This window comes from Hemitrygon akajei, chromosome 12 (assembly GCF_048418815.1).
Source record: "Hemitrygon akajei chromosome 12, sHemAka1.3, whole genome shotgun sequence".
NCBI classification, from domain to species: Eukaryota; Metazoa; Chordata; class Chondrichthyes; order Myliobatiformes; family Dasyatidae; genus Hemitrygon; species Hemitrygon akajei.
The window spans coordinates 104,546,590-104,573,943 of NC_133135.1; the positions used below are offsets into that span (position 1 = coordinate 104,546,590).

Consider the following 27,354-nt stretch of genomic DNA (forward strand, 5'->3'; position numbering starts at 1 on the left):
CTTTTCTTTTATTGCCAATGCCAATATTTGCTATTGTTTATTTTTCTGTATTCCTGCACAATTGTTCAGTCTTGAAAATAAATTGAAAAAGATTGACATTGGAACAGAACAAGACATCTGGACATCATCTATTTCAATGATCCAAATGATAATGTGGTTAATTGAATCAGCAAATTTGCCAATGACACGAAAATTGATGGTGTAGTGCATATATGTCAAACTCAAGGCCCGCGGGCCAAATCCGGCCCGCGGTGGAATTACCTTTGGCCCGCGAGATAATATCTAATTACTATTAAAGCGGGCCCCAGTAATCGAAGCGCCTATGGCGTATGATATGGCTAATGCTGAGTTTATTCAGGTACCAGGTTTTCAGGGTTTTTAGTGTTTATTCGGCAGTCTTGCTCGGCAGTCTTCTTCATAAGAAACGGAATTTGTAAAGTGAAACACTTTGTAGTTATAGCAGAGACTGAGACACATGAGAGCAGTCTGAAAAAACGGAGGCAACGAAAGCTGCGTTCGCACGCGTCCGACTGATCCGGCCCGCATGAAGCTGCATTTTGCTCAATCCGGCCCGTGACCTAAAATGAGTTTGACACCCCTGGTGTAGTGGATGGTAAGGAAGGCCGTCATGGCTTGCAGCGGGATCTGGACCAGCTGGAAAAATGGGCTGAAATATAGCAGATAGAATTTAATGCAGACAAGTGCAAGGTATAGGTCTTACTCAATGAATGGTAATGTACAGAGGAGTGTCTTACTCAATGAATGGTAATGTACAGAGGAGTGTGATAGAACAAAGGGATCAGGGAATATAGGTCCATAATTCATTGAAAGTGGCGTCACAGGTAGATAGGATCATAAAGAAAGCTTTTGGCACATTGGCCTTCATAATTTAAGTACTTAGTACAAGAGATGAGATGTTGTGTTGAAGTTTTATGAGACATTGGTGAGGCCTAATCTGGAGAATTGTGTGCAGTTTTGTTCACCTACCTACAGGAAAGATATAAATAAGATTGAAAGAGTATAGAGAAAATTTACAAGGATGTTGCCAGGTCTGGAAGACTTGAGTTACAAGGGAAGATTGAATAGGTTAGGACGTATTTCCTTGGAACATAGAAAATTGAGAGGATATTTCATAAAAGATATTTGTGAGAGTGTGGTACAAGTGCCTTCATGAGCTATGTATGCAAGCTTGAATTTAATCTTTAAGAGAAGTTTGGATGGGTACGTGGATGGTAGATATGAAGGGCTATGGTCCCGGTGCAGGTCGATAGGAATAGTCAGGTTAAAATGGTTTGTCACTAACTGGATAGGCCGAAAGGCCAGTTTCTGTGCTGTACTTTTCTATGACTCTATCTAAAACGTAAAAACCGTAACAGAATCAATGAAAGGCAGCCCAACTAGGGTGTTCAACAAGAGTGTAGAAGACAATAAACTGTGCAAGTACAAAAGAAAGAAATAATAATAAATAAATAAGCAATAAATATCGAGATTATGAGATGAAGTGTTTTTGGAAGTGAGACCAACATTTCAATGATGGGAAATGTGAAGTTGAGGGATAGTAACTGTTCTTGAGCCTGGTGGTGAGAGTCCAGAGGCTCTTGTGCCTCTTCCTGATGGCAGCAGCAAGAAGAGAGCAGGAACTCAGTCCCTGAACCAATCAGTTGTCAGGCATAGCCTGCAGCTTATTCTGGAAAATGTTGGGCCCAACGCACCATTTGAAACAAGGCACAGGATGGACTGTGCTGAACTCCTGCCCTCCAAGTAGGAAACCTCCAGATGCAACCTGCTGCAAATACTGGAATTCTGGGATAAAAGCAAAATGCTAGAAATACCCTGGTTTTGTGGTAGCTGTGTGAAGCAAAAGCGGTGAATGTTTCATCTCGAGTTTTTGGGCCCTCCAGCACATTAATCAACTGAAAATATTACAAGGTGAATCTTATTCATCATCTGCTTTGGTGACAGTGTTTCATGGCAGTTGTATATGACGGCAAAACCAAAGTACCATGTACAGATCATCTTGTGATCATAACTTCAATCCAGGATCCAATTCCATAAGGAGGTTTTGAGATAAAATACAATCTCAGGCTTGTATGGTGACATTATATTGTACTCTGATCATAAAATTTACAATGAACATTTTGAGGGAATCAGTCAGGTTTAATAGCACTGACATATGTCATGAAGTTTGTTATATTGTGGCAGCAGTACATTCTGATGCATAATAATAAAAAATCTATAAATTACAATAAATATACATAAAATATTAAATAACTGGTGAATAAAGCAAAAAAAAAGAGAGAAAATACTCTGGTAGTGATCGTGGGTTCAATGGTCATTCAGAAATCTGGATGGCAGAGGGGAAGAAGCCGTTCCTGAATCATTGAGTGTTTGTCTTCAGGCTCCTGTACCTCCTCCCTGATGGTAGCAATGAGAACAGGCCAAGTCCTGAGTGATGGGGGCCCTTAATGATGAATTCTGCCTTTTTGAGATAATCATCTTTTGAAGATGTCGCTGATGCTGGGGAGGCTCGTGCCCATGGTGGAACTGACTGAGTTTACAACCTTCTGCACCCCGGATGCTGTAAACATTTGTTTTTCTAGTTGAATCTGGAGTGAGAATAGCTCTGAAATAATACACCCACAGTCTCTGGAGCACTACGTGGTTTGTGCCTCCCAGCAGCTTGGCTAATAGTTGTTCAATTACACTCAGTGGCCACTTTATTAGGTACACCTGCTTGTTAAAGCATATATCTAATCAGCCATTCGTGTGGCAGCAGTTCAATGCATAAAAGCATGCAGACTTGGTCAAGAGGTTCTGTTGTTCAGGCCAAACAGGAGAATGTGATCTACGTGACTTAGACCATGGAATGATTGTTGGTGCCAGATGGCATCATTTGAGTATCTCTAAACTGATCTCCTGGGATTTTCATACACAACAGTCTCAAGAGCAGGAGTTCACAACCTTTTTTTTAGGCCATGGAGCTGTATCAGTAACCGAATGGTCTGTGAACTCCAGATTAGCATCCCCTGGTCTAGAGTTTGCAGAGAATGGTGTAAAACTCTTCAAAAATGAAAAAATTATCCAGTGAGTGGCAGTTCTATGGCCAAAAATATCTTGTTAATGAGAGAGGTCAGAGGAGAATGGCCAGACTGATTAAAGCTGACAGGAAGGTGACAGTAACTCAAATAACCTCGTGTCATGTATGGTTGTGCGTGGTGTGCAGAAGAGCATCTCTGAACATGCAACACATTGAATCTCGAAGTGGGTACACAGCAGAAGATCACAAACATACACTTAGTGACCACTTTATTAGGTACAAGAGGTAGCTAGTGTAGTGACTGCTGAGTGTATAATGTAGAAATATAAGATCACCTCTACTGAGTTATCAATCCAAGTCCATAGCTCACTGAAAGTGGCCACACAAGTAGATCAAGATTTTTTTTAAATAAAAGGCACAGAGCGTGATTGCCTTCATTGGTAGCAAGAGGAGTAATGTTGCATCTGTATGAAAGTTTGTTCAGGCCACACTGGGAGAAACGTGTGCAGTTCAGGACACCCCATTACAGGAAGGATGTGGAAATTTTGGAAAGTTTGCAGAATAGGTTTATCAGGATGCAACCTAGATTGGAGTGCATAAGCTACAACGAGAAATTAGATAAACTTGGGTTGTTTTCTCTGGCACAGACGAGGTTGTGTGGTGACCTAATATAATTCTATAAACTTGGGAAGCATGGGTGGAGTGCAGTGTGTTTCCAAGGGTAGGAATGTTTAGTACTTGGGTAAGTGTAGAGGAGATGTGTGGGGCAAGTTTAATTTGCTATAGAAGTAGATGCCTGAGGCAAGCAGCTAAGGGTAACAGTTGAAGCAGAAGCAATAGGGGCATTCAGTAGGCTGTTAGACACATGAATATGGAGGGACATGCAGCCTACCTGCCATCAAGGATGTACAGTATATACAGAAAAGGGCCTGTAACATCATGAAAGATCCCATTCACCCTGCTCATGGACTGTTTGTCCCACTCCTAACAGGGAGGAGGCTATGTAGCAACCAGCACCAGGCTCATAAACAGTTACATTCCCTAAGCAGTAAGGCTGATTGACACCTCCACTCACTAACTCACCCCTCCACATCCTCAACCACCACAACATCATAATTTCTTGTCAAGTTACCTTATGTACAGACACTCCTGTACCTAGCGTCACTTTATGAACAAGCAGTCAATCTATACAGTGGCAATGCAAAAGTTTGGGCACCCCAGTCAAAATTTCTGTTACTGTGAATAGTTAAGTGAGTAGAAGATGAACTGATCTCCAGAAGTAAAAGTTAAAGATGAAACATTCTTTTCAACATTTTAAGCAAGATTAGTGTATTATTTTTGTTTTGTACAATTTTAGAGTGGGGGGAAAAAGGAAAAGGGCTCCAAGCAAAAGTTTGGGCACCCCAAGAGATTTGAGCTCTCAGATAACTTTTACCAAGGTCTCAGACCTTAATTAGCTTGTTAGGGCTAAGGCCAGGTGATGCAAAATTCATAAATACCCTAAGTCCTCAAACCTTGTCCTAACAATCAGCAGTCATGGGCTCCTCTAAGCAGCTGCCTAGCACTCTGAATATTAAAATAAATGATGCCCACAAAGCAGAAGAAGGCTGTAAGAATATAGCAAAGTGTTTTCAGGTAGCCGTTTCCTCATTTCGTAATGTAATTAAGAAATGGCAGTTAACAGGAACGGTGGAGGTCAAGTTGAGGTCTGGAAGACCAAGAAAACTTTTCGAGAGAACTGCTCGTAGGATGGCTAGAAAGGCAATTCAAAACCCCTGTTTGACTGCAAAAAACCTTCAGGAAGATTTAGCAGACTCTGAAGTGGTGGTGCACTGTTCTACTGTGCAGCGACACTTGCACTAATATGACCTTTATGGAAGAGTCATCAGAAGAAAACCTTTCCTGCGCCCTCACCACAAAGTTCAGCATCAGAAGTTTGCAAAGGAACATCTAAACAAGCCTGTTGCATTTTGGAAATAAGTCATGTGGACTGAAGAAACTAAAATAGAACTTTTTGGCCGCAATGAGCAAAGGTATGTTTGGAGAAAAAAGGGTGCAAAATTTCATGAAAAGAACACCTTTCCAACTGTTAAGCATGGGGAGTGGATCGATCATGTTTTGGGCTTGTGTTTCAGCCAGTGGAATGGGGAACATTTCACTGGTAGAGGGAAGACTGAACTCAATTAAATACCAGCAAATTTGAAAGCAAACATCACACTGTCTGTAAAAAAAAAAGCTGGAGATGAAAAGAGGATGGCTTATACAACAAGATAATGATCCTAAACACACCTCAAAATCCACAATGGACCACCTCAACAGGCACAAGCTGAAGGTTTTGCCATGACCCTCACAGACCCCCGACCTAAACATCATCGAAAATCTGTTGATAAACCTCAAAAGAGCAGTGCATGCAAGACGGCCCAAGAATCTCACAGAACTAGAAACTTTTTGCAAGGAAGAATGGGCGAAAATCCCCCAAACAAGAATTGAAAGACTCTTAGCTGGCTGCAGAAAGCGTTTACAAGCTGTGATACTTGCCAAAGGGGGTGTTACTAAGTACTGACCATGCAGGGTGCCCAAACTTTTGCTTCAGGCCCTTTTCCTTTTTTGTTATTTTGAAACTGTAAAAGATAGAAATAAAAAAGTAATCTTGCTTAAAATATTAAAGAAATGTGTCATAGTTAACTTTATGCCTTTTGGAAATCAGGTCATCTTTTACTTGCTTAGCTATTCACAGTAACAGAGATTTTGACCGGGGTGCCCAAACTTTTGCATGCCACTGTATCTGGAAGCTATCTTATTTATGTTTTCTTATTATTGCGTTCTTTGTCTTTTTGTGGGTTTTTTTGTGCTGTATTGGATCAGATCAGGAGTAACAATTATTTTGCTCTCCTTTACATTTGTCTACTGGAAATGACATTTAACTGTCTTGAAATTTGATATGGATCATGTACAGCCCAAACTAGTTCAATTCAGCATTGTATTTGGTGTGGACATCATGGGTTTGATGGGTACTGCTTGTGTCCTCCACAGTGAAAACTGACACACAATACTTATTTAGTTAATCTGCCATTTTTGTCCCCTCATACCAGCTCTCAAGTGTCATTTTCCAGTGGTCCAATATTCACTCTCTTCTACTCTTTATATACTTCGGAAAACCTTTGGTATCCTGTTTCATATTATTGGCTAGCTTACCTTCATATTTCATCTTTTCTCCCCTTATAGGTTTTTTTAGTTGCTTTCATTTGGTTTTTAAAATCTTCCCAATCCTTTAACGGCCCACTCATTTTTATATCAAAGGTATGGTACGATGATCAGTCAGTTTAAGTTTGGCATTGCTTGACCATCCAGAGCTCTGGCTCATAATGAGTTATTCATTAATCTTTGCACAATTTTTTTTCTAAAGAATTTGTAGACTCTGCCACATAAAATGCAGAAAATGATCTAACATTGGATTAAGAACATCCATTGAAATATCCAGCTGGAAGTGTTGGAAGGAAGGAGTGAGTTTTATGCAACTGAGGTAATGGTGGGTGTTTTTGCAAGCAAACATTGTCAATTTGCTCTCTCTGGAATGTTTGTAGTCTTGGGGATGATAATTCTACATGACTTAAATCATGAAATCAAAATTTGCATAGTTTTGTAAAGTTTTCATAATTTTTTCATAATTTGAGTATCTTTCAAATTTCAGAACCAATTTCTTGGCAAATTCTCATTTTTGATTCCACTCTGCACAACTTTCAAAGTGTATTTATTATCAAAGAATGTATAAATTATACAACCTTGAGATTTGTTTGCTTACAGGCAGTCACAAAGCAAGGAACCAGAAAGAGCTCAATTTTAAAAAAATTAAGACCAACCCCCTCAGAGAAAGAGGGGGAGAAACACAGAAATCATGTAAACTATATTGAGGAACAACAACAACAGCATTCTGAATCAAATTGAATCCTTGGATCCAAATTCCCGGAGCAGTCTAAGTAGATCCAAACCCTCGGTATTTAGTTCACCATAGTATCCCAGGGCAAATCGCCGCAAAATTTGCAGACACGAAGAACAGCAGCCCAAATAGAGATTGCTTGGCTGAGGCAGAATGTTTGAAGAACATTGTACAGATGATTGTGGGATAGGAATATATAATTCTTAGCACAAACTTGTCTCCTAATAGGAGCTAGGTATTTACTTCTACCTATAAATGGAAGGAGCAGAGACCCTTATACCATTCATTTCCCAGTTGAAGTAGCTCATATAGAGTGTTTCAGCCTTTCAGTTTTCTCTCTATACATAACTATACACAACCATGATGGACACAGCGAGGTATGGAAACACCAATATTTTTGAACAGAAAACCCTGCAAAAGATGGTGGATTTGTCCCAGCTCCATCACGGGTAAAGCCCCCCCCCAACCATTGAGCACATCTACATGAAACGCTGTCATAGGAAAACAGCATCCATGTTTAATTTCATAACTGTGCTGGTGAAACTAAGCTAAAGATGTTTCATTGGTGATTTTCATTTGTACTCAGTGTCCAACAATAATCAGCCAGTATTGATGGATTCCAGTTGTCCTGATACCGTTTCTCCATGACCACAATGTCCTGGTGAAACCTTCCACCATGCTCGTCACTGACAGTGTCAAGATTTGCAGGGAAGAAGTCTAAATGGGAATGCAGAAAATGAATCTTTAGTGACATGTTGCACTTGTGGTTTTGTATGCTTGAAGCATGTTGTCAACCAGCTGCACGTAGTTTGGTGCCTTGTGGTTGTCAAGAAATTTTTCAGCAACATCCTTAAATGTCTTCCGTGTGATTTTCTCCAGTCTCGTTAGAAATTCTTTGAATTGCTTGTCAATTTTGATTTGTAGATCAACAAAAATGCCTTCCTTATTCTTGGTATCAGTTACTCTGACTTGAATTATGAATTGAAATAACAAATATTGTCAATTTTTTAAAAATAGTGCGTGATAGGGAAATTCATAAGATACTCTCAAAAGTATTCACGAAGCAAAATTTTTGTTGTCTAACAATAGCTAAATCATCTTTTCCACTTTTCTCATTCCATAAGGGAATAGGTTTCTTCACTTACAAATTAATATATTATTTTTAAATTTCAGTTCTCCAAGGCCAAACTCAAACCAACCACAGCCCTCTGAAGCGCTCGGTCTCTCTCACACCGCCCATCAATATGACAAACCAATCGGTGGTCAGCGAGTGGATGTCTCCAGATGATCTGCGCACCCGAGCGGTCTACGCCCCATCAGACCACGCGCCACTCTCCCCACAAAGCAGCATTGCCTCCTCTGGAAGTGGTGGCAGTGAGCAGACAGAGGAGCAGGGGTCAAGTCGCAACACGTTTCAGGAGGAGGGGAGCGGAATGAAAGGTAAGATGAAATAGAGTAAAATCTGCACTAGAAAGTTGGCTGCCACAGCAGGTAGATGACTTTTCCATCCAGGCTTGTGGGTGTTATCATAAAGTGTCATCCAGAGTTAAAACTAGTTTAAAATCTGACAGTTAGTGCTTGTTTCTGCTTGTTACCTTTTTTTTTTGGGGAACCAGTAGAGAACATGCTATGGCCACATAAAGGGAACGATTACAAGATGTATTATTTAAATCTGATATAAAGTCACATGCAAAATACTGGAGGAACACAGCAGGTCAGGCAGCATCTATGGAAAAGAATAAACAGTCAACGTTTCGGGTCCAGACCCATTTTCAGGACTGAGAAGGAATGGGGAAGATGCCAGAATAGAATGATGGAGGGAGGGGAAGGAGGATATCTGATAGGTGAAGCTAGGTGGGTGGGAAAGAAAGAATCTGAAAGGAGAGGAGATGGGGTGATAGGAGAAATGGAAGGAGGAGGGGATTCAGGGAAGAAATAGGCAGGTGAGAAGTGTGGGATGCGGGGGTGGGGGGAAAGGGGAAATTTGTTTACCGGAAAGAGAAATCAATATTCACGTCATCAGGTTGGAGGCTACCCAGATGGAATAAAAGGTTTTGCTCCTACACCCTGCCACCTTGAGAGTAGCCTCATTGCGGCACATGGACCGACACGTCAGAACGGGAATGGGAATCAGAGTTAAAATGTTTGGCCACCAGGAAGTCCAGCTTGTGATAGATGTTGTGGAGGTCAAATAAAGTCAAAGTAGAGTTTATTGTCCTATGCATAAATACATGTGTGGGAAAACTTGGTTTTAAATTTTAACATGCAACAGCATCACAGGTACATAGTGCCATTATCACAAGAAAACCAAGCTAGGCATTGTACACATCTTTTACAAGAAACAATACAATTGGAACAATTGGAAGTCCATTTGAGTGCAAAATGGTGAACTGTAATGAGTAGGGTTGTGGCAGTTGTTCAAGAACCAGATTGTTGAAGGGAAGTAGCTGTTCTTCAAATCTTGTGGTGTTGGACTTCAGGCTTCGGTTCCTCCTGCCTGGTGGTAGTTGCAAGAAGATGGTGGGTAGTTTTGGGTGTTCAAAGTAACTCAGCAGTTCAGGCAGCATCAATGGAAAAGAGCTAACAGTTGACATTTGGGTCAAGACCTAGAAGGGACCTGCTGAATTCCACCAGCATTCTGCGTGTTGCTTTGTATTTACAGCATCTGCAGACTTTCTCACAGTTTGGATGTTGCTCTCTTAAGGCAACACCTCCTGTAGATAGTATCAGTGATGGCGAGGGACATGCCTGTGATGTATTGTGCTGTCTTCAGCTTTGTGCATTTGAATTGCCATACCAGACTTATGGTAATCAGGGTACTTTCAACAGTACATCTCAGAAAAGTGTTAGTGTTTGGTAACAAGGCAAACCTCGATATATAAAAGTGAAGCTGCTGGCATACCTTCCTTGTGATTGCATCTCTGTGTTGGGTGCAGGACAGGTCCTTTGATGTGTTAGCACTCTGGAATTAAAGCTGCCGATTCTCTCCACCACCACCATCCCCCAAGGTAGACTGGTACACGTTCACCCTCCTGGCAGAGCTGTATGTAGGATTTCATTTGATCTTAGAAGGGCGCAATTGCCAAGAATTTGCACAAATTATTATTTGCATGATGAAAATACCGGTACACTCATTTTTTCCATTGTCACTGTCTGAACCAAAGCTTGGGCTTCCATGGATGTGTGGTTTAATGTGGAAGTTTGAGCTACTTGCTATAATCCAAATGCTAACTTGTTTGTTTCTCTGTTTTATCTGAGCCCCAGCAACAACATTGTCCATATAAAGCTTTGAGGTCTGAATTTTTAGTGGTGTACCAAGCCATAATAGCTAGTCACCAAAATATCTGGGCCTTGCAGAACTACAGTAAATATCGTCAATATATATGTCAAAATGCAAAAGATTTTAAAAACAGGTGCTTTCAAATGTGGTGTTGAAGCCGGTTTCATTGTTCAGTCAGCTTGTTAATATCACAGCTGTTTGCTGCCTGGAATGTCCTGGAACTAATATCTGACAGCTGCAAGAGTTAGAAATTAAAGTTCTTTCTGTAGAGATGACTAGATCTTTGTGGGGAGCTTTTGCTTTTCCCAAAGTCAGGGCAAGTCCCATAAGTCTGCAAATTCTGGATCTTATTGAGAACATCTCATGAACAACCTTACACTAAGAACATAACATTGAACAGTGGTGTAGCCCTTTGAATGCACCTTTCCATCAAAGATGCGTGAAATTGAACCCGAGACTCTGGTACTGTAAAGTGTTGTGGTAACCATTTCTCTACCATGCCACCCAATTTTGTGGATGAGGAAACCGAAAGGAGAGATAAGATTGGAAAGGGAGCAGTCATCGTCATCATTACGTGCTGTGTCAACGGGAGCAATAGAGAGATTAATAAGAAAGTACTCCAGTGAACTAAGTGCACCTTCTCAAGATCAAGATGCACATTGTAGAAAGAAGAAAGGGAGAAAGAAAGGAGGATGACACTATGGAAATGAATTGGAATAAATGAGATCTAATTTCCTAATTAGCAAGTTCAGAGATACAAGAAACCAGAAGAAAAAAACAGAAGGTAAGAAAAAGAAAAACAAGACGTTGAAAAAGAGAAAAGCGATGGAAAGATCATGAGCAAGAAAGAGAAAGGTGTGAAAGAGGGAAGGAACCTGAGAAAGAAAACAGCTGGAATGAGAACTTGAGTGGAATCGAGACCACGAGCAAGACCTGTAATAGGAATCATGAGAGAACCAAGGATAAGGAAAGGGAACACACGTGAGAAAGTGATCAAGAATCCAGGACCGTGAGAGAAGCAAGGATCAAAGTAGGTCTAGAGAGAAAAGGAGAAGAAAGGTGTCCAGAGCTGTCAGAACCACTTCCTGCAGTCTTGGAGTCAACACCTACAACCACCAATGAGGAGACTCTAGAATCTGAGATTGTTTCACAGCCATAAGTCTCACCTGCCAAACAGAGTGACCACCATTGTCAGGAAAGGCCTTGTCCAACAAGAGTAAGAAATCCTTCACAGTGATTAAATCTTTAGGTCTGAATGGTGCAATTTAAAATTTACCAAATTGTGGTTGTCTATATATATTTATATATAAAATATATGTTGAGATTCATTCTGTATTGAGTTGGAGTACATAGCTAAGCATGGAAGTGTGTTGTGTATTTAATATTTCAGTAATGTAAATTTGATGTATAGTTAAGCACTCTCTGGATATATAATTCAGTATGGTTATATCTACAAAGTTTGTGAATGGCATGCATCATTACACAGCCATGTCATAGGCACATGCCTTGCTTAAACCCGAAAAAGAAAACGTACAAGTTATCCCATCTCCCCTTGTTTTTCTTCCAATTAGTTTTATGTTTTGGAGTTGCAAAATGTGACCCACTCTATCTGAAGCTGCTTTGAATGAATTATACACTAGTCCTCTTGGGTCCCTCTGTTCCATTACATTGTCTGGTGACCTTCTATTCATGGTAAGAGTCCTATTCTGGTTTGACCATCCAAAGTGCATCACCTTACACTTAACTGTTTTGAAATTAATTTATCGCTCTGCTCTCTTCCCTAACTGATCAATGTCCCTTCACTGTCACTTTTCTTAATTTCTTGTTATCTGCTAGTCTTACACATTTTTGTCCAAATCATTTATATAAACAACAAATAACAAGGGTCCTAACACCAATCCCTATGCCACTTCACTAATCATTAGCCTCTATTCTGAAAAACAACCCTTGTCTACCACCCTCTGCTCCCTACCTCCGAGCAAATTTTGAATCTACATAATTAGCTCTCCCTCAATTCCATACGATCTAACCTTCCAGACACTTTGTTAAAGGTCTTGCCAAAGTCCAAATAGACAGCATACACTCTCCTTCCTTTCTCTACCATTTTGGTCACCTCTTCAAAAGCAAAACTCAAAGAATCATTAAGGACGACTTCCCATGTACAAAGCCATGTTGGTTCCTCCTAATCAGTCTCCGTGTAACCAAATGCTGGTAGATCATGCCCTTCAGAACTCCCTCCAGTAGCTTTCCCACTGCTGATGTCAAGCTGACTTGGCTTGTCTTGTTCCTAGCTTGCCCCTCCTATCAGAACAAAATTCATCACCTTTCAGTCTTTGGGAACTTTATTTGAGATACAGTGCCAGAACAGGCCCTTTCTGCCTTTGAGCCATGTTGCCCAGCAATCCTCTGATTTAATCAGAACCTAATCATGAGACAATTTACAATGACCAACTGGTACGTCTTTGGACTGTGGGAGCAAACTGGAGTACCCGGAGGAAGTCCACACGGTCATGGTGAGAATGTACAAGCTCCGTACAGGCAGCAGTGTACTGTAAAGTGTTGTTCTAACCACTTCGCTACTGTGCCGCCCCATAGTAGTAATAATCAGAATTTATGTAATTTGTCTGTTTAGAACTCAGTATTTACAAAGATTGCAAAGTTATTATCCATGTTCTTTTTACTTTTTCTATTTCACTGTAGCCCTTTTTGTTTTAGTGCTCTGGCCTCTCTGTTTTAAGGACTGGGAAGAATATTTTGCAATCATTATTTAAGACAGCTCTTATTCTCCTTCTGTGCACCCAAATAAGTGAATACTACTGCTTACTCAATCCCATTCCAAATCCCATTCTTACTATGGATTCTGCCCAAGTATTGGGAATGTAACAGGTAACATGGAAGGATTCTCTCCAATATTTGTAACACTTTTCCTGATAAACTGTTCTCAGTTAAATTTTACATATACAGTTCAGTTTATGAAAAAGGATCTTGTGCTTTCCCGGCATATATGACTAGTAAGCTTGTCTCAGGCTTCCAACCAAGTACAGATGTCAATTTTAACTGACAAACTCTGCCATCTTCATCAGAGATTTATACCCCCATGGTCCGTTCCTTCTGATTGGTTCCTCCTCGTTAGGTTTCCTGGTTTTTTCATCGGCCCTCATCAAACCCACATCAAGGAGTACAGTGTATCAGTTTGTGTTACCTGGTGAAATCATTGCATTCGCAATGGCCATAGGATTAACTTCGGCACAACACTACTGTGCCGCACCAATGGTTTTTGGGGCTGCCTGATGAAGGAAGCTATTGAAATAAAGCTAGAGAAAAAGAATGTTAACAAAGATGAAGGTCTCACTCTTAGTAAGAACTGGAATTTGATTGTAAACAAGGTGGAACAGTGGAAATGGTTGGATTAGGTCTAACCAATCAGGTGGGACAAATGACAGGTATAAACACCACCAGACTAGACATGCCCAGGCAACATCCCTGATGAAGATGCAAAGTTTATCATCAAAACATCAGTTAAAATCAATACTTGTACCCGGCTGGAAGCCTGAGAAGAGTTTATTGATTCTGTTTATATTTCTTCATCATTGTTCATTTGTCTGGCATTTGAATGTGTATGTATAAATGTGTGTGTGCACGAGTATGTATATATAAATGTAAATACAGTGCATTCTGGTTAATTGGGACATATCATGGCCAGTACATGTTGGCCCAATTAAACATCTGTCCCAATCAGTATCAGAATCAGGTTTAATATCACTGGCATATGCTGTGAAACTTGTTGTTTTTGTGACAACAGTACAATGCAATACCAAATAATAGGGATAAAAACTGAATTACAGTAAGCATATCAAATAAGTAATGAAAAAATAGAAATAAAAAAGTGGTGAGGTAGTGTTCATGGGTTCAGTGTCCATTCAGAAATCTGATGGCAGAGGGGAAGAAGCTGTTCCTGATTTATTGAGTGTGTGTCTTTAGAATCCTGTACCTCCTTCCTGTAACAATGAGAACAAGGCATGATCTGGATGATGGAGGGCCTTAATGATGGACACCACCTTTCTGAGCATTGCTCCTTGTTCACAACTATCTGTAGTGTATTTCGATCCTGTGTGGTAGCCCCTCTACCCCCATGCATACAGTCTTGTTAGAATGCTCTCTATATAGTACATCTGTGGAAATTTGCAAGTATCTTTGGTGATATTAAAATATAGCCATTGTCATGCCTTCTTTGTAGATGCATCTTTATGTCGGACCCGAAAACTTGAAATTGCTCACTATTTCCATTTTTGATTCCTCCAGAGGATTGGTGTGTGTTCCCTTGTCTTACCATTTATATAAAGTCCACAATTAGTTCTTTGGTCTTACTGATATTGAATGCAAAGTTGTTGCTGCAGCACCACTCAACTAGCTGATACATCTTGCTGTTGTATACCCTCTCGTCACCATCTGAGTTTCAGCCAACAATAGTGGCCAGTGTGAGAAGAACCCTGTGCAGGGTCAACCCACGGAAGGCTGCTGGACCAGACAACATCCCTGGTAGAGTGCTCAGAGGATGTGCAGACCAACTAGCAGATGTTCTCACTGACATCTTCAGCATCTCCCTGAGCAGTGTCACCGTTCCAACGTGCTTCAAGGCCACCACCATCGTCCCCGTGCCAAATAAGTCTTCAGTGTCCTGCCTAAATGACTACTGTTCCGTTGCATTCACATCCAACATCATGAAGTGTTTCGTCACTTCATGGCTCCATGGCTCGTCATGAGGCACATCAAGATCCTGCTGCCCCCCCCCACATTGGACCCCCTGCAGTTTGTGTACCGTCCCAACCGCTCAACAGATGATGCCATTGCCACCACCCTCCACCTGGCCCTAACCCACCTGGACAAAAAAGACACGTACGTTCGAATGCTGTTCATAGACTTCAGTTCAGAATTCAACACAATCATTCCTCAGAAACTGATTGGAAAGCTGAGCCTACTGGGCCTGAACACCTCCCTCTGCAACTGGATCCTAGACTTACTGACTGGGAGACCTCAGTCAGTCCAGATTGGGAGCTGCATCTTCAACACCCATCACACTGAGCACAGGGGCTCCCCAGGGCTGTATGCTCAGTCCACTGCTGTTCACTATGCTGACCCATGACTGTGCTGCAACCACATCATCAAGTTCGCCGATGACATGACCGTAGTGGGTCTCATCAGCAAGAACAACGAGTCAGCTTACAGAGAGGAGGTGCAGCAGCTAACGGACTGGTGCAGAGCCAACAACCTGTCTCTGAAAAAAACGTTGTCTCATTTTTACTATGTACTGTACCAGCAGTTATGGTCAAAATGACAATAAAAGTAACTTGACTTGTGTCGTCAGCAAATTTGAGCTGTGCTTAGCTGCACAGTCATGGATTTAGAGAGAGTAGAGCAGTGGGCACCACTGAAGTGGATTCCCAATTAACCAAAGCTTCGTGAAAATAGTTAAAAGGTATAAATAAAAGATAAACTACCATTTTGCGGTGTAACAAATTATGCATTTAAATGAAATGCAGAACAAATTAGAATATTACCAATAATGTTGCAGTTCTATAAAACTTTAATAGTTCTCAATGGACGAATTTATCCAGTGTTTTTTCGATTGACTAAAAATGAACAGAATCAGTGCAGATAATGAATTACTTTCATTGCTCATGCATAAATTTTTTTTAAAAACAAAATGATCAAAAATTATTGCTTTTTTAAATTGCTGTTCATTGGCCCAAATGGAAAACATAACAAAAGCATGTGCAGCTGGCGCGATTTAAAACCTGTTCGCTCCGTAATGTCTAACAGCCGCATGAGTGCACACAACTGATACTAATTGGAAGCAGTTTGACAGCAGTCCCCTGTCCCATTTAAGCAGCATAGTGTCCCAAATAAATGACAGGAACCCCAGCTATTTTCCCAATTAGTTCTTTGAGAATTGCCCCAGATAAGCGGCTGACCTGATAAACCAACAGCCCCATTAATTGGAATCCATGCATGTGTGTAAAGGCTTTGAGGTATATTCCAAAGTGGTAACCTTAACATGTTAAAATGTCATTCATAATTGTTAGATCCCTGCGTGCGCGTGACATAACGTAAAAACTCCTATTGTGGTGTTACTCTGGAATGTGATCTGGGGATTAGTGTTATGAAATTAGTGCCTGTCAGCATCCATGAACTTTACTGTGTCAATATGTAAGGTGGAAGCAGTTTCACAGGTTTGAGTGAGACAGAAGACACTGATTACAAATAAGCACATCAATCATTTAGTTACAAACAGTAAAAGATTAGACCAGTCATCTCAGTTTCCTCCAAGATACACAAACTACAAACCTAAACATTCAACAGATACTTAGCCAGATGTGTGCGTGGACCTTCCAAGTCTGGAGCATCCTTTCCCAATGGTTCTTCAGCACTGATCACTGCCTTGTGTGAAAATGAGTGCTCTGAAGACAAAAGGAAAGGGAGGCCAAGTCTCCCATGTGTGCTATTCTTATACCCCCCTGAGGTGCAGAGAACCTAAACCCGGTACCATGGAGCACAAGCCAACCAATGGGAAAGAGCGGCCAATGAATGACTGACAAAGTGCAAGGCAAATAAGCCCCCCCCCCCACCCCCACATGATGCATGCCTATACAGTTTGATATTAACACTGATGCTACCTCAGAATTAAACTAGGTGTTAAGATTACTCTAAACCTAATTATTCCATTGAAAGTGTCAGTATTTCTTTGTGACGCTCCTTACAAGATGAATGGATTGAATCTGAATGGAGATGGCCCCAGCTATAGAATTGAAAGGCTTGTCATATGAGGAGTGTTTGTTTGCTCTGGTCCTGTACCCCCTGGAATTCAGAAGAAAAGGGGTAATCTCACTGAAATCTATTAAATGCTGAAAGGCCTCAATAGAGTGGATGTGTTGAGGAAGTTTCCTATGGTGGGGGAATCTAAGACAAGAGGACACAGTCTCAGAATAGAGGGACATTCTTTTAGAATAGAAATGAGGAGGAATTTCTTTAGCCAGAGAGTGGTGAATCTGTGGAATTTGTTGCCATGGGCACTGTGTACTAAGTCATTGGGTGTATTTAAGGCAGAGGTTGATAGATTCTTGATTAGTCAAGGGATATGGGGAGAAGGCAGGAGACTGGGGCTGAGAAGGAAATGAGTCAGCCGTGATGAAATAGCAGAGCAGACTTGAGGAGCCAAATGGTCTAATTTTTCTGCTATGTCTTGTAAATGTAACCCATTTCACTTCCATTCCCCAGTTTCACCCCTGCCCCTTCATTCCTAAAGCATCAAGTTGCAGCTACTCTATGAAAACAACCAAATGCATTACTGTGTTTGCACTAGGGCAGTATGGTAGCATAACAACTAGCATATTGCTGTACAGCGCCAGCAATCAAGTTCAGTTCCCACCTCTGTCCATAAGGAGTTTGTTTATTCTCCCCATGACCGTGTGGTTTTCCTCAGAGTGCTCCGGTTTCCTCCCACATTCCAAAGACATACAGGATAGGGTTGGTAAGTTATAGGGATGCTCCGTTGGTGTCGAAAGCATAACGACACTTGTGGGCTGACCCCAGCATATCCGTAGACTGTGTTGAACATCAATGCAATTGGTGCATTTAACTGTAGGTTTTGATGTACATGCAACAGATAAAGTTGATTTTTTAATCTTTATTACTTTTAGTCAGTGAAGTTTTTTTTCCAAAGTTCAAAATAATATTTTAACAACAAGAAAGCTTCTGAAACTTCAGTGGTAATTTTGCTTTGCGAAGCATGAGGCATATGTTTAATGTAAAAGCTGATTAAAGGTTTCTTTGTGCAACTTTACTTTCCATTTACCGTACTCTCCATGCTGGTATTGGACTGGTGACAGAATTCTGTTGTTGCCTCTGTCTGGCCGGTGGTAGTTGGTGTATGTGGTCTGTATGTTTGATGGCCAGTTTTTTTTCTCTGTGTGTTTATGCAGTATAGTTTAAGCTCAGTAGTGTTCAATCATTTGATAATTATTTCTGCTCCGTCTGATATTGGTATTGGTTTACTTTCGTCCTCTGTTCTAAGATTGATCACTTTGTTAACTTTGTGGCAGCAGTACAATGCAATATATGATAATTATAGAAAAAACTGAATTATAGTAAGTATATATGTGTGTATGTATATTTTTTTAAATATATATTTTTTTAAAAAGTAGTGAGGTAGTTTTCGTGGTTTCAATGTCCATTCAGAAATCGGATGGCAGAGGGGAAGAAGTTGTTCCTGAATCGCTGAGTGTGTGTCTTAAGGCTTTTATACCTCCCTCCTCCTCCTCCTCCATGGTAGCAATGAGAAGAGAGCATGTCCTGGGTAGTGAGGGTACTTGATGGACGCCATCTTTTTTTTTTGAGACATCATACCTTGAAGGTGGCCTGGATACTACAGAGACTAGTGCTCATGATGGAACTGACTGATTTTACAACACTACAGCTTACTTCGATCCTGTGCAGTAGCCTTCTTCTTCCCCCCCACCCACACACCAGACAGTGTTGTAGCCAGTTCTAATGCTCTCCACAGTATACCTGTAGAAGTTTTGTGACAAACCAAATCTTCTGAAACTCCTAATGAACTATAGCTGCTGTCTTGACTTCTTCATAGTTACATTGATTAGGTTAGATCCTCAGATATTGACACCCAGGATTTAGACAGATCAGATTGTTACACAGTGCATTGAGGTAGAACAAGGTAAAACAATAACAACGCAGGGTAAAGTGTAACAGTTACAGAGAAAGTGCAGTGCAGGTAAGCAACAAAGTGCCAAGCCAGGACAAGGAAGATTGTGAACTCAAGTCCATCTTATTTCGGTTTCTTTGTTTTGTGGCTCCCTGTAAGGAAACGAATCTCGAGGTTGTATAAAGGATACATACTTGGAAAGAACTTTGAATTTTTGTCAGCCTCATATTTTGAGGCTTGCAGCAGGCACTTTTGTAGCAAGAGTTAAATTTGAATATTAAGCCACCAAGTTCAAGGACAGCTTCTATCACACTGTTATCAGACTCTTGTATAATCAGATTTGATCTATCTCAATAGTATGCAAGGCAGTCTTGGTATAGGTGACAATAATGAACCAATAATCTAGTAATCATTAACTAAAAGGGAAAATGCATCATCCAATGTCTGCTAGTTTTCTCCTTTTGTATAATTTGTTAGTAATCTGTCCTAAGAGGTTTAATGCATGCATTCATGGGGCTTCACTTTGTGATGGTTATCTACTTTGTATTTCATAGTATATAGACTTTTTTATGCTAGCTATGACAAGGGCTCAACTGTTCTGTTGATATTTGTGGTTTTGTTACTGTTCTTTGATTTTACTGGAAAACTGCACTAAAGCAGAAGTAATCCCTGACTTTTTCTGCCTTCAAGTAGTCATCACTTGCACTGCATGCTCCATGTCAAGCCTCTTGTTGCTCAGTCCATGAACAATGATCATTCAGACTCTGCTTGCTAATCTAAGATCTAGCCTGACCCCAATCTTTAACTTTTCATCTATAGCCTTGTGTGTCACAGCACATCAGTACCATAAGGTGGTTTCTGCTTCAACTAGACAAACTCAATTAGTTTGGGACCACTACATTCTTTGGATTTAGCCAAGATCGTGTTTACTAAAATGAGCTGTAAAATCTTGACTCCCAAGTTATTGATCCATAACTTACATGTTACTTAAGTACTTACATGTTACCGAATAATACCCTGAGATTAATTTTTTTGCAGGCATTTACAATAGAACAAAGAAGTACAATAGCATCAGTGGAAAAACTACACCCAGGACTCTGGACACACCACCACCAGGATCAGGAATAGTTACTACCCCTCAACCATCAGGCTCTTGAACCAGAGGGGATAACTTCACTCAACTTCACTTGTCCTGTCATTGAAATGTTTCCACAACCAGTGGACTCACGTCATCTCATGTTCTTGATATTTATTGTTTATTTATTTTTATTATTATTCCTCTTTTTGTGTTTGAAAGTTTGTTGTCTTCTACACTCTGGTTAAACATCCAAGTTGGTTCAGTCTTTCATTGTTTCTGTTATGGTTATTATACTATAGATTTTTTGAATATGCCCACAAAAAATTATCTCGGTTGTATATGGTGAGATATTTGTACTTTGATAATAAAAATTCCTTTAAACTTTGAACAAACAAATCAATGTGCAAAAGAAGACAAACTGTAAATACAAAAAGAGCTTAATAATATTAAATAAGCAATTCTGAGAACATGACTTGTAGAGTCCTTGAAATTGAGTCCATAGGTTGTGTTCAGTGATCAGTTCAGAGCTGTGGTGAGTGAAGCTGTCCACATTGGTTGTGCACTGTTTTAGCATAACATCCAACCTATTCAGTCATTCCTCCATGCCGAAATTCTGTGGCCTTGGCAACATCATTGTTTGTTGATTCTGTAGATCAATTGTGTTAGGTCTGTGGAATATGTTTGAGGTTTTTTTTCTCTTATGAAATCTTTCTTGGGAGTATGGATCTTCAGATTTCTGGGCAGGTGTGCAGCAGTTGGGTTGTAATAGTGTTCGAACACGTTTGGATGGATTCTAGCTATGAATGTAGTGACTGGTGTTGACAGTTAAATTGAGATGTGACTGGTTAGTAGGTAGATAACTAAACTTAAGTATCTACTCTGTAACTATAATTGCTATTATACAATTGAATTATTTATTGTAACAGGTCTGTCAACAAATGATAGTTTTTCCTCTGTTTCTGTTCTGAAGTGAGATTTTTTGGTTTCTCATTTTTATCACAGATGTGCCCACTTGGTTGAAAAGTCTTCGGCTACACAAATACGCATCGCTCTTCTCACAGCTAACGTATGAAGAGATGATGAACCTGACTGAACACCAATTGGAATCACAGGTTTGTGGATAAGTGTGGAAATTCAATGTCTGTCCTTTATTTATCGGGTAATCAAAATAATTTGTCTATTGGCTATTCACACTTTAATGAACCACAGTGTGTACACCTTGTGGTAAATGTACATTTTTATTTTTATTTAGTATCTATTTGTTTAGTGATACAACTCAGAGTAGGCCCTTCCAGCCCTTTGAGCCATGCTGCCCCAGTAACCCCACAAACCCAAAGGACTGACTGGGCCTTCACCAGTCAGGGTCGTCTGTAGATATGCAAACCTGAGCAGCACAATATGGAGAGCAAGCTTCTTCCCCCACCCATGCATCTAGTGAACCCAAAGGAATACCAGAGACTGATATATAAGTATTTGAGCATAAGGCATTGCAGCAGAATTAAGCCATTTGGCTTACTGGGTCTGCTCCACCATTCCATCATGGCAGCTCCATTTTCCCTCTCAAACCTAATCTCCTGCCTTCTCCCCATAGTCCTGACTAATCCAGAATTTATCGAATTCCTCTTTAAATATACCCAATGACTTGTGTGCCACAACCTTCTGTAGCAATGAATTCTGCAGATTCACCACCTTCTAGCTAAAGAACTTCCTCCTCAGCTCCATTCTAAAGGGATATCCTTGTACTCTGAGGCTGTGCCTCTGGTCCTAGACTCTCCCACTATAGGAAACAGCCTCTCCAAATCCACTCTATCTAAGCCTTTCAATATTCAATAGGTTTTAATGAGATTTCCCCTCCATCATTCTTCTAAACATCAATGAGTACAGGCCCAGAACCATCAAACGCTCCTATCTGTATTGTTCAGTTGGAAGTGTTTGAGATGTTTTGAGGTGATACTCCTTTTTACTCCTAAGTAGTGTCCCTCAGTAGTATTGTGTTCTGTTTTTATTTCCTTCTCCCTCATCCACCAACAATAACATTATGGGGCACTGTTAAAGTTCTCCAATATATCATTGAACTCAGTGACCATTCTTGTGTGATCCTGGCTACTGCTGGAGTTGGGGTGAGGCGCCACAAACAAGAGCCCATGTCTGGCTTCCATCCAGGCTTGCTTCTTATTTCCTTTGGATGTAAATCTTTCAGCCTATGAATCTCTGTGACACCCCCCCCCCCCCCCGACCTCTTCTCTCCACATCCCTATCAACTTCCAACCACCCCCCTCCCCCAAGAGCAAAAGATTCCACCACTCACCTGCACACTAGGGGCAATATACAGAGGCCAATCACCTGCACCTTGATAACTTAGAGAATAGTTGGAGGAATCTGTGTAGTCACAGAATCAGAATCGGGCTTAAAATCACTGGCATATGTTGTGAAATTTGTGGCAGCAGTACAATGCAATACATAATAATAGAGGAGAAAAAACAATTGCGGAAAGTATATTTTTTTTAATAGTTAAGTAGTGCAAAAATAGAAATAAGGAAGTAGTGAGCTGTGTTTATGGATTCAATGTTCATTCAGAAATCAGATGACAGAGGGGAAAAAGCTATTCCTGAATCACTGAGTGTGTGTCTTCAGGCTTCTGTACCTCCTTTTGGATGGCAGAAATGAGAAGAGGCACGTGCTGGGTGAGGGGATAATGAACGCCGCCTTTGTGAGGCACATTTCCTTGAAGATGTCCTGGATAGTATGGAGGCGAGTGCCCATGATGGAGCTGACTGAGTTTACAACTCTCTGCAGTAGCCCTCCCCCCACCCCCATACATGACGCAATGCAGTGAGAATGTTCTCAACAGTACATCTGCAGAAATTTGGAGAATATGGTGAGTCCTTAGAGATAACAGTGGAAGTCAGGATTCGAGCCACTCATCTAATAGTTAAGGCTGGGAACTTGTATTTTTGTTTTCTCCATGGTCACTCTGCAACATCTCACGGAATGTGTTCTTATACAGAATGTCACAAAGGGAGCACGGCACAAAATAGCTCTGAGTATTCAGAAATTACGTGAGCGACAAGGTGTGCTAAAGTCATTGGAAAAGGTGAGTCGAAGATTTTTTTTCTTCTTCCCTTCCTCTGGTCCTGTAGATAAAATCACCAATACAAACTGGCTTTTAACTTGCCCATAAGACCACTCAACAGATGTTAGTCCAGGTTGTGAATATTGCAATGGCCTTATTGCTCCTGCTCTTATGCAATTTGTAATTATACAGCGCAGAAACAGCTCCAGCTTCTCCATGTCTTAGGTAATCCCATTTGGTCCATATACTTTTAAACCAGGGGTTCCCAGACCCCTTGCTTAACGATATTGGTCCATGGCTTAAAAATAGTTGGTAACCCCTGTTTTAAATTGTTCCTATCCATGCACTTGTCTAAATGTTGTCTTTGTAATTTATGGGTGGTGGGGCGGAGATGTGTCTCTACCAAAGGAGGTGTAAGGCGTTCCTTCCCTCCACTAGCCTGCGGGTCACCCTTGGGCAAGGTGTAGCACCTGCTTAGCCCCCCGATCATGGTCACATGGAGTTATGGGAGTAAGTGGTGGATGGTCATACAAGCAGCCAGTGCATATCACAAGTCCTGGTTATGCGACCACTGATGCCAGGCAGACGATCTCTGAAGAGTATTGATAATGGCTGGGGTCACCTGTCTTGCAAAGATACTGCCCAGAAGAAGGCAATGGCAAACCACATATGTAGAAAATTTTGCCAAGAGCAATCATGGTCATAGACCATGATCACTCACATCATATGACACAGCATGTAATGCTGATGAATCATGACCATTTCTACCAGTTCTTCTGGTAGCAGGTTCCATATACCTGTCCCCTCTATGGGGGAAATTAGCCCCATTGATCCCCTTTAATTTTTCTCCTCTCCTCTACTCTGGAAAGAAAGACTGTGACCATTCTGTTATGTTTGCCCCTGATGGTTTTATATACAGTTGCAACCCTTTGCAATTACCTGTTTTTCTGCATTAATTACTCATAAATTGTGTTCGGATCATCATTTAAGTCACAATAATAGACAAACATAATCTGCCTAAAGTAATAACACACAAGAAATTGTACTTTTCATGTCTTTATTGAAAACATTGTTTAATCATTCACAGTCCAGGCTGTATGTGAACTTTGTATTTAATAACTGCTAGAATCTCCTTTAGCAGCAATAATTTCCACCAAATGTTTCCTGTAGCTGCTGATCAGTCTTCTCATGTACAGTTTCATCAACATCTTGTACAACTGTAACATGACGTTCAACTCTTGCACTCAGTGTTCTGACCAACGAGGGGAAATGTGACAGACTTTTTATTTACTGCCCTGTATACCCCTTGTCGCTTCTGGGAAGGTATGTACTTGTAGCCCGAGATCTGTTCTACAGCATTTTCCAGGCCCTGCCATTTACTGTGTAAATTTTGCCTTGGTTTACTTCTCAGATTGCAATAGTGTACATGGTCTGAGTTAAATTTTCTCTCTCCACTCTCCCAAATGATCCAGATCCTGTTGAAATCTTCAAAAACCTTCACTGTCCACTATACCACCAATTTTGGTGTTATCCACAGCTTCCAACAATACCATCTACATTCTCATCTAAAACAATATAGTTGACAAACAGTAGTAGACCTATTACTGACCCCTGCATTACACTGCCAGCCACAGGCCACCAATGTGAAAAGCAGTCCTCTATTACCATGAGACTTGCCATGAAGCCAATCTTGTATCTGGTTGGCTAACTTGTCCTGGATTCTATGTGATCTAACCTTCCAGAGCAGCCTACTCTGGAACTTCTAACAAAGGTCTTGCTGAAGTTTGTGTAAATGTCTACCACCCTGCCCTCTAATTCTCTTGGTCATCTCTTCATGAAAAACTCATATCAAATTCACAATTCATGATTTCCCACACACAAACCTAGGCTGACTATCCCTCATCATCCCTTGCCTTTGCAAATGCAGGTAGAATGTATGTTTCAGTACCCCCCTCCAGTAATTTTCCCACCACTGATGTTAGGCTTATTGGCCTATAGTTCTATAACTTGTCCTTGTGGTCTATCTTAAATACAGACACATTAGCTATCCTCCAGTATTGCAATACCTTACCTGTAGCAAACAGTGATTAAAAATATCTCTGCCTTCCCACAATGTTCTAGCATACATTTGGCTCACCCTGAGATTTATCCACCGACCATTTTTTGTAACGTAAATATGTTTCAAGACATCACTATTCTCTTCCCTGAATTCCTGAGCTTCCGTGACCTTCTCCACAGTAAAGATAGACGAGAAATATTTAAGACCTCATCCATCTCTTGGGACTCCACAAAGATGACCACATTCTTAAGGATCTGTTTGTGCCAAGTTATCTGTTTGCTCTTTATATTTATAGAATCTTTTGGTTTCTCTTTTACCTTGTCTGACAAAGTTATCTCATCCTCTTTTTCTTAATCCCCTCCTCCTGCTTCCCCACTTAAATCCATTTCTTTGTCCCTTATACTCAAAGGATTTGCTTGATCCCATCTGCCTTTACCTGACATTCCTTTTTCCTGACCCAAGCTTCAATGTCCCACATCAACAAGAGTTCCCAAATTCTGTCAGGAACTCTAACAGGAGGGTCAACAGGAATGTGTTGACCCTCAACTCATCTCTCACTTGCCAAATGCCCTTTTGTGGGTTTCTGTCTAATCCATCAAAATTAGCCTTGACCCCTTACTTGTGGACTAGTCCTGTCTTTTTCCACAACTGCACACACAAAATGCTGGAAGAACTCAGCAGGTCAGACAGCATCTACGGAGATGAATAAACGTCAATGTTTCAGGCTAAGACCTTTCATCAGGGCTGGACCATTAAAGCTTGTGATAGGGTCTCAGTCATCAGAACCTAGCCCTGATTGTTACAGCCCTTAGGATCCACAACAAGCTGCCAAACTGGATCCAAAATTAGCTGGTTATAGGATGCAGTATGTCAGTGGGCTTTCCACAACTGTGTTAATATTAATAGAATTATGGTCAATGCTCCCAAAGTGCTTTCCCCGCTGATACCTCAGTCACTTGGCCTGCCTCATTGCCCAATAACAGACTGAGTGTTCTCCCTTCTTGTGCAAAAGGTCATTGGTGCTATTGGCACACCTTCTGAATGGCTTTAACACCCCTGCCAAGCCCTTAGCTCTATCACAGTGCCAGTCAATATTTCCTACTATTCATCGTCATCATTATGTGCTGTGTCATATGACATAAGTGATTGTGATCTTTCCATTGACACTAATAGTTTTTGGCAATTTTTCCTGCAGAAGTGATTTGCCATTGCCACCTTCTGGGCAGTGTCTTTACAGGACGGGTGACCCCAGCCATTATCAATACTCTTCAGAGACTGTCTGCCTTGCACCTCCTTTAGTAAAGATATACTGTATCTCCACCCCTCCAATCCTTATCATCTTACAGCTATTTGCAATTTGCTACTCTGTAATTCCTGCCAAGGGGAGAACCTCAACAAAATGACCATCCCCTTCATTTCTAGATACCACCTGTTATAGTCTCACGAGATGATCCACTAACCGACAATTAACTTGGCCAACCATGTCCACATTGACCAAGTAACCATTGATACTAATTGTATTTATTTACTAGCACTTGTTTTGCAGCCTTCATCACCTTGGTGATTGAACTTCTCAAAGATACTAGAGACTCTTACAATTTTTTTTTAATCTGAGAATTTGGCCTCCCCACCCTTACCCCGCAGTAAACGGAATTGGTATCTTTGGGTGATGAGTTCCAGAGTCTAATCACCTCGGTAAAAATAAACAATAAACTCCTTCAATCCACGAGTTTGCAATAATATAAAACCACTCCTTAACACAGATTCCTAACCTTTTTTATGCCATGGTCCAACACAATTAAGGAAGAGGTCTGTGGACCCCAAGTTGGGAACTGCTAACTCAACACTTCCCCACACATAGAACACTACAGCACAGAACAGGTGCTTTGGCTCACAATGTTGTATTGACCTTTTAATCTACTCTAAGATCAATCTAACCCTTCCCTCTTACACAACCATGTTTTTCCATCATCCATCTGCCTGTCTAAGAGCTTCTTAAATAAGACCATAAGATATAGGAGTAGAATTAGACCATTTGGCCCATCAAGTCTGCTCTGCCATTTCATCATTGTTGATTCAATTTTCCTCTCAGCCCCAATCTCCTGTCTTCTCCCTGTATCCCTTTATGCCCTGACCAGTCAAGAATCTATCAACCTCTGCCATATATAAGGTCT

At 40.8% G+C, this 27,354-nt stretch overlaps 1 protein-coding gene across 4 annotated transcripts in view; it reads left to right on the forward strand.

The window, feature by feature from the left end:
• LOC140737331 (protein Smaug homolog 1-like) overlaps positions 1-27,354 on the forward strand; it is a 145,401-nt gene that overhangs the window by 76,996 nt on the left and 41,051 nt on the right. For all 4 annotated transcript variants that reach the window (XR_012101106.1, XM_073063765.1, XM_073063767.1 and 1 more), the window contains exons 4-6: positions 8,148-8,414; positions 21,051-21,160; positions 23,056-23,142. Coding sequence is in view for 3 of the 4 variants with exons in the window: in XM_073063765.1 (XP_072919866.1) it covers positions 8,148-8,414; positions 21,051-21,160; positions 23,056-23,142 (464 nt within the window). In the remaining variant the exon portion in view is untranslated. The remainder of the gene's footprint in view (positions 1-8,147; positions 8,415-21,050; positions 21,161-23,055; positions 23,143-27,354) is intronic.